Source organism: Drosophila serrata, unplaced genomic scaffold (genome assembly GCF_035046125.1).
Source record: "Drosophila serrata isolate PLE 108 unplaced genomic scaffold, ASM3504612v1 contig_240, whole genome shotgun sequence".
In the NCBI taxonomy this organism is placed as follows: domain Eukaryota; kingdom Metazoa; phylum Arthropoda; class Insecta; order Diptera; family Drosophilidae; genus Drosophila; species Drosophila serrata.
The window spans coordinates 10,969,642-10,984,225 of record NW_028257138.1 but is presented as its reverse complement, the minus strand read 5'-3'; the positions used below and the strand labels follow the sequence as shown (position 1 = coordinate 10,984,225).

At 35.1% G+C, this 14,584-nt stretch overlaps 1 protein-coding gene and 1 non-coding gene across 7 annotated transcripts in view; one reads left to right on the top strand and one right to left on the bottom strand.

The window, feature by feature from the left end:
• Positions 1 to 14,584, bottom strand: part of tai (basic helix-loop-helix family member taiman) — a 106,658-nt gene that overhangs the window by 9,717 nt on the left and 82,357 nt on the right. For all 6 annotated transcript variants that reach the window (XM_086831438.1, XM_020952164.2, XM_086831437.1 and 3 more), the window contains 2 exons: positions 8,886 to 9,606; positions 4,099 to 4,260 (listed from right to left, as the gene is read on the bottom strand). In XM_086831438.1, the coding sequence (XP_086687564.1) occupies positions 4,099 to 4,260; positions 8,886 to 8,981 (258 nt within the window). In that variant the 5' untranslated portion in view covers positions 8,982 to 9,606. The remainder of the gene's footprint in view (positions 1 to 4,098; positions 4,261 to 8,885; positions 9,607 to 14,584) is intronic.
• On the top strand, positions 2,378 to 2,451 carry TRNAT-AGU (transfer RNA threonine (anticodon AGU)). Its single transcript has one exon. It is a non-coding gene; the product is annotated as a tRNA-Thr (tRNA).

Below are 14,584 nucleotides of genomic sequence, written 5' to 3'. Positions count from 1 at the left end.
GTCAGTCAACTTCAACTTCGCGTGGACAAATGTCAATGGCATTTCACTTTGTTTTGGTTTTAGCCCGTTGCTCCTTCATATTCTCCACTAACTTTCGTTCTCTCTCGCTTTTGCTGCTTTCAGCTTTTTCCGCGGCTTATCAGTCAGAGCCTAGACTTGGGGGGAATGTGACTCAATTTGGGCCAAAAGCAGGGATTACTCACGGAACAAAATCACAGAAAAAATAACGAAATGCCGAAATACAGAACGTTCGCACAGTCACAAAGTTGCCGAAATACTAAGCAACACATTTTTTTGAATGCAATTGGGTTTAAAAAAAAACGCACAACAACAGAGAAAGCAACAACAACAATGGCGGGAGCTTCGTTCTCTCCACCGAAAAAGCCAAAGAAGCTTTGCTCTCGCACTCTCTCCCTATCTGTGTATGTGTGTGTGCGCCTTGTCGTCTCCGGTTTTTGTTTACCGGCTTGTAAGGTGAGAGAATGTTCCCGTGTCCCGTGAGTGTGTGTGTGTGTTATCACATTTTGCACCTTGTATGCAGCATCTGTGTGCGGGGGAGATGCAGGAGAACAATATATGAACGTAGAAATGAAACGCAATCACAACTATGTGAAATTGCAAAAGAGCTGCGACGTCATCGTCCAAAAAGCATTTCAAAGCAGTTCGTTGATCTCCAAAAAAAACAAGAGAGAGAGCTTTTATACAATTTTATTTGGAATTGAAATTGGAAGGAAGCTTGCTTTTTGTGTGTGTGTGCGTGCGACCAGGAAAAGTTGCTCCCGAGCGCATGAATTTCGGGGTGAAGGCACTCCGACAAAATATCAGTCAAATGATAAAGTAAACAGAGCAACAACAACAACAACAAGAATGAGAGCAACGGTAGCCGCTACAACAAACACAAAAGATCGCAGCGCGTGCAACGGCGAAAATGTCCAAAACGTGTCTGTCTCTCTATCTCCTCCTCCTCCTCTCTCTTTGTTCACCACATTTCTCGCTCGCTGCGAATGTATCTCTATCTGTTGAATTTTTGGCGGGCTTTGGCCCACAGATTCATCCAAAAAAGAGTGATAGCATCAGGTAAAGTCCGGGGCAAGATAAAAGACCAGAAGCAGCTGTTGCCCAGACAGCGTCGCACAAAATAAAGGGGGTTTGTCAACACCAGTGACCTCATGATAATTACTTCTATATTAAAAAGGGATTGAGTTATAAAATAAGCAATTTAAAAATAATTGTCAGAATAAAAAATGATTTTTCTAGAAACTTTTTTCAGTTTAAAGATCTTTAGATTATCTGGAATATGCTATCTTTGGATATTTTCGGAATGTCTTGGTTAATAAGGACCCTAGCAAAACATTAAATATGAAAATAAAATAATGAAATAATTTTGAAATTTAAAATAATATTAGAAAAATCTTATAAATTAGTTAGCTTGATAAAAGAAAAAAATAGGGTAACATCCATCGGTTGTGGGGTTCCCCCATAATAATTACAATTATTATTATTATTATAGTTTCCCTGCATTATAGACTTTAATTTGCAGTCATTTCATTTTAGCAAATTTGCTATCAAAACAATTATTAAAACATATTTACAGATATTTAGGGAATAATTAATATTTGAAATGTACAGTAGGCCAACGAAGTAAAAGTAAACATCAAATAACATCCTCTTTTTTCACTTAAAAACAAGAGTACTTTGTTTTGTTTCTTTAAAATAAATTAAATAATAATGATTTAAAAAGCAATAAGAGTATAAACTATTGATAATTTATCATTAATTCTTATGCATAAATTTTTTAAATAAATATGTAAATACACAAGAAACCTTACTTAAAAAAACCAATGTAAATTCGAATACTCTTTACGTGAAAATCCATATCCAGACAAAAGTTCTTTAATTTTCAATCGGAAAACTGTTCTGTGTTTGTTTTTATTAGGTTAACAAATATGTTTTAAAAATGTTTTAAAATTTTTGACAATTTTGCTTGCTTCTGACAGAAATTATAGTAGCTTGAAAGGGTATAAGCATTAGCTATTTCTTAAGTTTTCCTTTATACAAATAGCCTAGACATTCAGGAAATAAATAAATTATCTACCTATATATTTTAATACATTTTTTTTTTATATTTTAGAAATGAATAATTTAAAATTTAAATGATTGTTTTATAACAAAATCCAAGACTAGACTCCCTTCTTATTCATTTTGTTTGCTGGCCAATTTATACAAACTATTTCTAGCTATCTCCAACCAAGACGCTTCCGAAAATAGACCCGTACACCTCTGCCACTCAGCAATCATTCAGAGATAATGCCGTGAGGTGTGCCGGAGAATGAGGCGTAAGGTAGAAGTAGAAAAAACGGAAGCGGCGATGACAACTGGCGCCGTGGCTTAGTTGGTTAAAGCGCCTGTCTAGTAAACAGGAGATCGTGAGTTCGAATCTCGCCGGGGCCTTTCCGTTTGGAATTTATACTTTTTCTATTTTTTTTTCTACTTCTCTCTATTTTTCTCTAATTTTTTCATTGGTGTCACCAAACTAATTGAATTGTGTTTTGCTTAGTGAATAATAACATTTTCATGGGGGTCTGCATCAATTGGATTAGGGCGCGAAATGAGCTACGTTCGATCCCTGGGCTTGGCTTTTCTCATTAGGGGAAAAACTAACACGACACGAAAAGCATTTAATTCAATTTGTTTATTATGTGCGGAACTCATGTGAGGGCCGGTTGTAGCCTTTAATTGCATTTTATTGAACACTTTTCCCCCAGCTCCAACCCGATGGATGATGGCTTGTTTCGTTTTTGCCCGCTTGGATTACAAAATAAAATTATGTATTTTGTGTGTTTCGCGGCATTTCATGTAAAAAGCCATTTGTTGGTATTTGTCTTTTTTTTTTTTTGGTTTTTTGGTTAACGTTGTTGGCTTTGGCAATGATGTTCGACAAAGCGTGGCGCTTGGCCCGAAAATAATTTGCATAATAAAGTGCTTAGGCTACCTGAAACCAATAAAAGAAATACGGCAATAACAACAATAATATAATTATAAAGCCGCCTAAAACAACATAAAGCCGCTGGCCAGGTCGGCAACGGGTCGGTTCAAGGGGGAGGGGGGCGGAGGCTATTGAAACATAAATAAATTTATGTAAATTAAATAAAAATATTAATTAAATGAGTGCTGAGTGGCGGGGGCCAAATTACGTCAGCCAACCAACTCTTCTTCTCTTTGGTTTCTGTACAATTTTTGGCTCTGGTCTGCCGCTTTGCGAATTCTTTTAAGCTCTTTTTTGGCTGAGCTTTTAATTGCTTTTTAATTGGAACGTGTTTTTGGCTTTATCCTACACAGCGAGAAAATAGCAGGGATACCAATTTATAATTATTTATATTAAATTCATTGAAATGGATATTGCAAGTCAAAGAAAAATGAGAATTTCTCTATCTGATCTTTGCTGAAACACAGGTAACTTGAGCAAAAAATAAACCAGACAATAGTTAAGATTTTCCATAATTTAAAATAATAGTTTTGTAGCTTTAACTAGCCCTAGTCTAATATCTATCTCGAAACCACATACATTTTTTCCTGCAATATTTCATTCTCTTCCTTAATCACGCAAAAGCAATTATAATATGATTACTGATTATTATTGATTAATATAAAATTAAAATCATTATAAAAGTGAATCATTTTAAATGTATTTCTTGTACTAAAATGCTTATATTTCTTTCAGTGCCATACAAAAAATAGTAAAAATAAGAAGACCTACTGAAAATGCGTGGAACTGCATGAAAATTACATTGGGGAATTTCGCTGGCTTGTGTTTTCTTTTATTTTGTAATTGATCATTTGGTATTCCGGACAGGCCAGTATAACCAACTGGCCAAGTCCATTAGTTCAGTTCAGTTCAGTCATTCCCAGGGTGTTATAACAACTTGTATTGCTTTTCGTAGTTGAAAGTGTTTCGGTTTTATTACAAATTTATTATTAGTTTTGTTTGATGAGTTTATGCTTTGGGGTCTGGTCTATTCGGTGGTAATTAAGTCTTGATCAAAGGGTTTCAGTCTGTGGTATATAGACCTATAATATATATATATATTCATTACTTACCGTTCGAACCACTTGGTTTAGTATAGCCGCCTTGTCCGGTTTCGTTGAGGTCATATCCCCGCGCTTATTCAGCGTCAATATCTCCGACAACTGCTCGATGTAGCCATTCTCTGCCTCGCGACGTCTTTTCTCATTGTTGCATTTGTTGATTTGTGATTGAGGCTGCAAATAATTAATTAAAATTATCAAATTTTATTCGCTATATATATAAATTGGCTATGATATGATATGACATATGTATGAGCTCTCAATTTGGCTTTGATTAAGGTTGTGTTTTAGCATGGCTAATGTTCAATCTGCATATCTTTGCTTTTTTCATCTTTATAAAAATGTTGATACTCATTTTGCCACTTTGCTTACTTAATCAATGCAAAGTTATGTTGTAAAATATTAAGAAACTATAAAATTGGTTACGATCATTAAACATTGAGCATTCATCATGTTTTTATAGAATGTTGTCTCAAATTAGGCACACACTATATAATTTAACTGCCTGAGAAACGGTTTTTAAATGTAGAGGATCAATACGTATCTTTCAACAGAAAGTTACTATGATCAGTATTTAACCATGATCAGTAAGTATCTATACCCAGTAATTATCTTTGACCAGTAAGTAAGTATGATCAGTAACTAACTTTGAACACTAATAAACAATGACTTGCAACTTTGTAACAACACATTTCTGAGACTTGGCTGGCAGAAGACACTTCGTTCCGGGGATGTTAGAACGAGTTGGGAATCATATGCACAGATGTGCGAGATTTGTTTTCAATCTAATTTAAGCTATTTGAATGAAACTATGGAGTTATTCTTCTATATAATTTTACTAGTATACAAGTCGGAGCATGGCGAATCGGTGGACTATATATATACATATATATGGCTGACATAGGAACAATCGGCCGATTTATAGGACTATGATCAGTTATTAGGTATGACCAGTAATTAACTATGATGAATAAGTCTCTATGAACATTAAGTAACTATGAGCAGTAAGTAACTCTGAACAGTAAGTATCTATGACCAGTGATTATCTTTGACCAGTAATTATCTTTGACCAGTAAGTATGTATGATCAGTAACTAACTTTGAACACTAATAAACAATGACTTGCAACTTTGTAACACAACACATTTCTGAGACTTGGCCGGCAGAAGACTCTTCGTTCCGAGGATGTTAGAACGAGTTGGGAATTATATGCACAGATGTGCGAGATTTGTTTTGAATCTAATTTAAGCTATTTGAATGAAACTATGGAGTTATTTTTCTATATAATTTTACTAGTATATAATTCGGAGCATGGCGAATCGGTGGACTATATATATACATATATATGGCTGACATAGGAACAATCGGACGATTTATAGAACTATGATCAGTAATTAGGTATTACCAGTAATTAACTATGATCAGTAAGTTTCCATGAACATTAAGTAAGTATGAGCAGTAAGTAACTCAGAACAGTAAGTATCTATGACCAGTGATTACCTTTAACCAGTAAGTATGTATAATCAGTAACTAACTTTGAACACTAATAAACAATGACTTGCAACTTTGTAACACAACACATTTCTGAGACTTGGCCGGCAGAAGACACTTCGTTCCGGGGATGTTAGAACGAGTTGGGAATTATATGCACAGATGTGCGAGATTTGTTTTGAATCTAATTTAAGCTATTTGAATGAAACTATGGAGTTATTTTTCTATATAATTTTACTAGTATATAATTCGGAGCATGGCGAATCGGTGGACTATATATATACATATATATGGCTGACATAGGAACAATCGGACGATTTATAGAACTATGATCAGTAATTAGGTATTACCAGTAATTAACTATGATCAGTAAGTTTCTATGAACATTAAGTAAGTATGAGCAGTAAGTAACTCAGAACAGTAAGTATCTATGACCAGTAATTATCTTTGACCAGTAAGTATGTATGATCAGTAACTAACTTTGAACACTAATAAACAATGACTTGCAACTTTGTAACAACACATTTCTGAGACTTGGCCGGCAGAAGACTCTTCGTTCCGAGGATGTTAGAACGAGTTGGGAATTATATGCACAGATGTGCGAGATTTGTTTTGAATCTAATTTAAGCTATTTGAATGAAACTATGGATTTAATCTTCTATATAATTTTACTAGTATATAATTCGGAGCATTGCGAAACGGTGGACTATATATACATATATATGGATGATATGGGAAGAATCGGACGATTTATAGAACTATGATCAGTTATTAGGTATGACCAGTAATTAACTATGATCAGTAAGTCTCTATGAACATTAAGTAACTATGAGCCGTAAGTAACTCTGAACAGTAAGTATCTATGCCCAGTAATTATCTTTGACCAGTAAGTATCTTTGACCAGTAAGTATGTATAATCAGTTACTAACTTTGAACACTAATAACACAACACATTTCTGAGAAATAGCCGGCAGAAGGCACTTCGTTCCGGGGATGTGAGAACGAGTTGGGAATCATATGCACAGATGTGCGAGATTTGTTTTGAATCTAATTTAAGCTATTTGAATGAAACTATGGAGTTATTCTTCTATATAATTTTACTAGTATACAAGTCGGAGCATGGCGAATCGGTGGAGTATATACATATATATATATATATATATATATATATATATATATATACCATAGGAACAATCTGAAAATTTATAGAACTATGATCAGTAATTAGGTATGACCAGTAATTAACTATGATCAGTAAGTCTCTATGAACATTAAGTAACTATGAGCAGTAAGTAACTCAGAACAGTAAGTATCTATGACCAGTAATTATCTTTGACCAGTAAGTATGTATGATCAGTAACTAACTTTGAACACTAATAAACAATGACTTGCAACTTTGTAACACAACACATTTCTGAGACTTGGCCGGCAGAAGACTCTTCGTTCCGAGGATGTTAGAACGAGTTGGGAATTATATGCACAGATGTGCGAGATTTGTTTTGAATCTAATTTAAGCTATTTGAATGAAACTATTGAGTTATTTTTCTATATAATTTTACTAGTATATAATTCGGAGCCTGGCGAATCGGTGGACTATATATATACATATATATGGCTGACATAGGAACAATCGGACGATTTATAGAACTATGATCAGTAATTAGGTATTACCAGTAATTAACTATGATCAGTAAGTTTCTATGAACATTAAGTAAGTATGAGCAGTAAGTAACTCAGAACAGTAAGTATCTATGACCAGTAATTATCTTTGACCAGTAAGTATGTATGATCAGTAACTAACTTTGAACACTAATAAACAATGACTTGCAACTTTGTAACACAACACATTTCTGAGACTTGGCCGGCAGAAGACTCTTCGTTCCGAGGATGTTAGAACGAGTTGGGAATTATATGCACAGATGTGCGAGATTTCTTTTGAATCTAATTTAAGCTATTTGAATGAAACTATGGATTTAATCTTCTATATAATTTTACTAGTATATAATTCGGAGCATTGCGAAACGGTGGACTATATATACATATATATGGATGATATGGGAAGAATCGGACGATTTATAGAACTATGATCAGTAATTAGGTATTACCAGTAATTAACTATGATCAGTAAGTTTCTATGAACATTAAGTAAGTATGAGCAGTAAGTAACTCAGAACAGTAAGTATCTATGACCAGTAATTATCTTTGACCAGTAAGTATGTATGATCAGTAACTAACTTTGAACACTAATAAACAATGACTTGCAACTTTGTAACACAACACATTTCTGAGACTTGGCCGGCAGAAGACACTTCGTTCCGGGGATGTTAGAACGAGTTGGGAATTATATGCACAGATGTGCGAGATTTGTTTTGAATCTAATTTAAGCTATTTGAATGAAACTATGGAGTTATTCTTCTATATAATTTTACTAGTATACAAGTCGGAGCGTGGCGAATCGGTGGACTATATGTTTACATATATATGGCTGACATAGGAAGAATCGGACGATTTATAGAACTATGATTAGTTATTAGGTATGAGCAGTAATTAACTATGATCAGTAAGTCTCTATGAACATTAAGTAACTATGAGCAGTAAGTAACTCTGAACAGTAAGTATCTATGAGCAGTGATTATCTTTGACCAGTAAGTATCTTTGACCAGTAAGTATGTATAATCAGTTACTAACTTTGAACACTAATAACACAACACATTTCTGAGAAATAGCCGGCAGAAGGCACTTCGTTCCGGGGATGTGAGAACGAGTTGGGAATCATATGCACAGATGTGCGAGATTTGTTTTGAATCTAATTTAAGCTATTTGAATGAAACTATGGAGTTATTCTTCTATATAATTTGACTAATATACAAGTCGGAGCACTGCGAATCGGATGACTATATATATATGTACATATATATAGCTGCCATAGGAAGAATCGAAAAATTTTAATTTAATTTATTTAAAAAAATTTTAATCTGAAAGGTATCTAAGCTTTTTTAAATATTTTCAATTGTTTTAAGTGTGAAAAAAATCAATTGAAATATTAAAATAAATGAATTTGTGCCAAGTAATACGATATTTTATATAGATTAGAAATGCAATAGCAATATTTTAAAATTAATGATTTGAAATTGTATTAGGAAAACCTTTTTCATTGCCTACTTTCTAGGGCACTCCTGTTAACTTCATTTCTTGATTTGAAGTTCAATTGATTGAATTGATTGTTTAATTCAATACTTAATACTCAATTTATTCAATATATTCAATTGAATTTTCTTTTCTTCTCCAATCTTTATGTTTCATACTCACCAGATTGACCTTTGAATCCGTCTTGCGTCGTATCTTCCGGCCGGACGTCGCTGAGTTGGCAGAGTTGGCTGAGATCGGCGATGCCACCGCATTCATATTGGCGGCCGATCGCTGCAGCGCTGCTGCAATGTTCACAGTTTGTGCGGCAGCGGCCGCTGCCTTGTTGTGAATCGAATGGTGTTGTTGCAGCGATCCGAGATTGCCCAGTTGCTGCTGCTGTTGCTGGTGTTGCTGCTGCTGGTGTTGCTGGTGCTTCTGTTGATGTTGCTGGTAGGCCAGTTGCTGCTGCTGCTGCTGGAGGGCCGTAAGTGCCGCTGCTGTTGAGGCGCCTGCCACGCCCCCAGCACCAGCCCCGCCGCCTCCGCTCGCTGCCGTCGCGCGCTGCAACGGATGCGTGCCGGGCGCCAGTCCGTGATGCAATCCGCCGCTCAGCAAATGGCTGCCAATGCCGCCGGCGGCCGATGACAAAGTAACGGCTGCTGTGGCAGCGGCCGGCGATGAACGCGGCAGATTGCAGACCGATATGTTGCCGCTGTTGTTGTACTTGTTGTTGCCAGTGCTGCTGCTGCCCCCGTTGGTGGTGCTGCTGTTGCTGTTGCTGCTGCTGCTGCTGCTGAGGTGGCTGATGTTGCTGCCGGCGCTACCACCAGTGCTGCTGGTTGAGGTCGCTGGATTTGATGTCCCTGAGGCCCAATGATCTGGTAAGTCACTTGGGCTAAGCCTGTGAAGGATTGAAAGTGAGTTTGAAATTAGTGAAAAGTTTAAAGAACGATTATAAGTTATAGCATTTACTTTACAATATGGAACTCAAAATAAATACTAAAATAATAAAATACACATTTTGTGGTTATATTTAGACACTATTTGAGTTAAATATCTATTCTTAGATAAATATAATATTATAAAAAATGTAAGCAAGCTTTCTTTTGCATATTTAGCTCCTTGGTCTTCAAGAAATTTAATTACCAACAAGAAACTAAATTCGAGAAGCCGAAGATTTTTTACCCATACAGTTTCCAAATGAATTATAGGATCAAATCGGAAATCGATTTTAACTTAGCTTAAAACATTCCTATTCGATATTTATTGATTTGTTTATAAACAATTATGGCTAAAAATGCATTAACTTTAATTCGGAAACCTTTCCTATATTATACTTATTATGTTATATCAACTAGACATGTCTAGATCGATTCAGCTGTTAATGCTGATCAAGAATATATATAATTTATAGGTTCACAAATGATTCCTTCAAAGTGTTTCAAGCTTCTGACTGAAATTATAAAACCCAGCTAGGTATTATACCCTTAAGTAGAAATAGAAAAAGTACAAATTGTAAAAAATTCTATATAAAATACCAGATTTTACTAGAAAAGAAAGTTAATTTGTTTATATTTACACACGAGGTTCGTTCCCCGATGACCTTGGCTTTGGGCTTAGCCTGGGCTTTTTTGTGGCTTGGCCTTGTAGGCTTATCAGAATGCAACATTCCATGTTTTTTTTCTTCGTTCTTGGGTTTTCTAGATATTTCAGTCTCATTCTTTTGGTTAATGTGCTGCCTCAATTACACTTTATTGTCTAATTAATTTGCATTTGAGCAGAGCGGGGAAGGAAAGCGAAAACAATTAGCTATTTTGTGTGTGGTTTGGGGGCTTGGGATTGAAGCTCAGCTTTTGTGGTTGGTGTTGTGTTTTGGGTCTAGCGATTTATTTATTCTGATAAAATAAGTATTCTATTGCGCATTAGGAAGGCTGTTAAGTGATACATATATCAGGCTATATTTTTAATACCCTTGCAGGGTATTATAATTTTAGAAAGAAGTTTCTAACGAAGTGATGGAGGCATTTCCGACCACATAAGTATATAAAATCTGAATACTGTATAATATAACTGCTAGAGAAACGTTTGTTAAATGTAGAGGATCAATAAGTATCTTTTAACAGCAAGTTACTATGAACATTAGGTAACTATTATCAGTAAGTAACTCTGAACAGTAAGTATCTATGACCAGTAATTATCTTTGACCAGTAAGTATCTATGACCAGTAATTATGTATGATCAGTTACTAACTTTGAACACTAATAAACAATGACTTGCAACTTTGTAACACAACACATTTCTGAGACTTGGCCGGCAGGAGACACTTCGTTCCGGTGATGTGAGAACGAGTTGGGAATCATAAGCACAGATGTACGAGATTTGTTTTGGAGCAAGCTATTTGAATGAAATATTTTACTACCATAAAAGTCGGAGCATGGCGAATCGGTGGACTATATATGTATATACATATATATAGCTCCCATAATTTCTATTGATCAAATTTCAATCTGCAAGGGTGCTTCCTTTCGAGTTAAAATATGTTTAAGATTATAATGTGACCAAAAACGTTTATTTTAATAACTTAAATGAAAAAACAAGAATGTAATAAACGCTTCGGCTAATCTTTTTAAATATTTTCTTTAACATTTAATGTCAAATCTTTAGAATTAACTAATCCTAGCACCTGTAGAAATCATTTCCCAGCACATTGGTCTTGTTAGTCTTAAGGTTTCACTTGTCAAATTTCAACTATTTTCATGGGCAGCATTCCATTTTACCTTTTCCTCGGGAAACCCACACATTTTTCCTGCGGAATGTGACATCTTAATTTTGTACGGTGACAACCAACCACTTCAAAGGATGTTTGGATGATATATCTCACTCTGTTTTTCGTGTAACCCCACAAACTTAATCATTTGTTAGCCCGGGATTTTGGGAGGTATTCCGGGAAGGTGGTTGTGACCCTCGACTTCTGGTGGTGCCTCTGGTAGGTTGCCATCACAACGTGAGTCAAATTAATGTTGTCATCTTTTTTGACAACACTGCGGCTCCCGAAGCCGGTTTAGAACCCGGACTTCAAGTGGTCATCATGGCCATTACTCTTGTTGTTACTGTATCTACTTGTCTATTTTTCTTATTTTGGGTTTCTTTCATGTCAGTTTTCATTTGGTTATGTGATTAATTGTTTACTTTATTCGTGCTTAAAGTGAGGTATAAATTTCTTTTTCCCAGGTAACGGAAAATGAAGTGAACAAAATATGTTAAATCACTGAGAAACAAGTGAGTTCATCAATTCGATTTGCATTTAACTATAGTATTGTGTATAGTATCTTCTTTTTTTTAATGCAGATGCAGTCCTCCGAGACTCACTCAAACCAGTTGAGCGTGAAACAGAGTCCCAACTGTGGAGCACCTTTAGCTCTGAGCTGAGGACCACCCGGTGTAGCAACCGCTTCTTATTCTTCCACTTTTTTAATTACATTATATGCATAATGAAGAGGGAGAGCCCCAGAGATTGAGGGGAGCGGGGCCAGAGAACTGCAGAAAATAATTACAGGCAACTGGACACGATGGGGAGATGTAATCAGCGCAGAAATGGGGGAAAAAAATAATAAGAAAAGACAAAAAGGAACCAATTTGTGATATACCCTAGCGGAGTAAGTTCTATTTGCTATTTAAGATATCAAATTTAATGATTATATGTGCTATTTTAGGGATTGTATTAGTTTCGAGGTCAGTGGTGGTTATTATAGTAATTATTTTGTATCTATTTTAATCTGTTTAAACAACAACATTTTCATGTACGTTTGTAGCAAGTAATTAGGATTATTTAATGTAAAAATCTAAGAAGCTTAATCTACTAATCATTCAGTACTCTTCCATCAATATTTCCGTGGATTCTGGAGCAAGTAAATATATATCTCCTGTTAGAGTATTTGAAGTAGATTAAGAAGGAATTTCCGGGACTTTTCTGAGCCTGAAAGTTGGCCAAAATGTGAATGCAATGGGCGCTAAAATGACTGACGTCGACCAAGTCGGTACTCTTCTGTCCTGCCTCCTTTTTTTGCTCCCCCAAATCTCACTCCTGACAAGCGCAATAATTGTGCGAATTCTTTTTTTGCTGCTGCTGCCGCTTTTTTTTTGTTGCTGGTTATTTTGACAGGGCGACACTTAAATGTGGCAGCTCGCTATGATCATAATCATCCTCAGTCTCTGCCACATTCCCGCCACTATTCTCTATTTGGCTTTTTTTGTTGTCGTTCCACGGGGCGTATGATTGACGCGCTTAATTAAGGCAGAGCCAGAAAAGAGGGAAACAGAAGCGAATAGCGTAAATTAATTAAATTACAATTAATGCAGTAAGCCAGTTGACTTATTTACGCTATGGCTTTGTTTGTATTTTTTTTTTATATAGAAAATATACCCTTTGTTTGGGGAGTAACAAAAGGCAAGGTTGTCAAAGAAATTGCTATGGCATTAAAGTCAATTTTAAAATGTGTTTAAGCGAATGAAATATATAATTTAAAAGTTCGATTTTGTATAATTATAAATACATTTTAAATTAATTTTATTAACCTTATAATTTTAATTTAAGAACCAAAGACTTTCCTAATGCATTTCCCATCTCATAATTGTGAAATAAAAACAAGTTTGATCACCAAAGTTACCGAAATTTCACAAAATCCATAAATCAACCTGTCAGAAATACTAATTCTCCGAATATTCTGGTAATAACTTCTCTCTTTTTCAACTCTTTGATGATGAATTTGCATTCCAATGTAAGCTTGAAACCATTGGCAAGGTCGTTTCATTTCGCATGAATCAGATCTTGGCACAAAACAGAATCAATGTATAGAGGAGAAAACAAATTACTCATTATATTTAATGTTGATTATTATGTCAAAGCGTTGCTTTGGAATTTGGTTTTAGCTTTTTGCGAGCTTTTATTTTCACCTATGCGAGAGTCGAGCTTAAACAAATTGAGTCACGACTCACGTGATGATCATGATGATTATAATGAAGTGTGGCATACGGTGCGTATGAGTGATGTTATATTACTCATACGCACTGTATGCCAGGAAAGAGGGAGAGAGAGAGCAAGTGAAAGAGGAAGAGGGGCAAACGAACCTCAGGGGCAAAGCTCAAAGATTTATTTAGATTTTTTTTTTTTTTGGGTTTTTGGTTTTTTGGGGAGGTCTACGTGACGCTTAGCTTGTCGTCTCAAACTTGGAATTTGGAATTCAAAGAGGATTATGCTAAAATTGTAAGAAAAAACATGAAAAGCAAGTATAAAATGCTATTTAAGCAATTTAATTTGCTTAAATGAGCAATAAATAAAATGAAATATGATCGTACATGTTTTAGATCATCTTCCCTCCCAACTTTCCCCTTAAAACCATTTAAAGTTCGCTCTTTTTAGTGATTCACTTCCGCAAATTCGACAATATCCTTGACATCAATCTGGTATTGATATCACCCTCAACAAACAAATACATTTTGTAAATATTTATTGTCGGCTTGTTTGTTTGTGTCTGTTTCGAAGTTTCTATGGAATTTGAATGACAAGTTGCACAAAAATGCTGATTCATTCTGACTAAATGAAGATATGCGGGCTATTTTATGTAAGGTCACCTTACTCTGGGGATTCCCAAATATGTTAAAGATAAATGTGAAATAGCTTGAGTTCGTACTGCAAGGGGAAAGGGGAAAGAAAATCGGGTAAAGGCACTTAAAAAAGGTTTATAAAACGAAACTAGATTCTATGGTATATTAACTATTTATTTCCTATACAAATAAATCAAATAATGGCTATTTAAATCGTTTTATGTTAAGCCCAAGATATTGTCTACGATTTTAGTTGAGACTTATTATCTATCAGG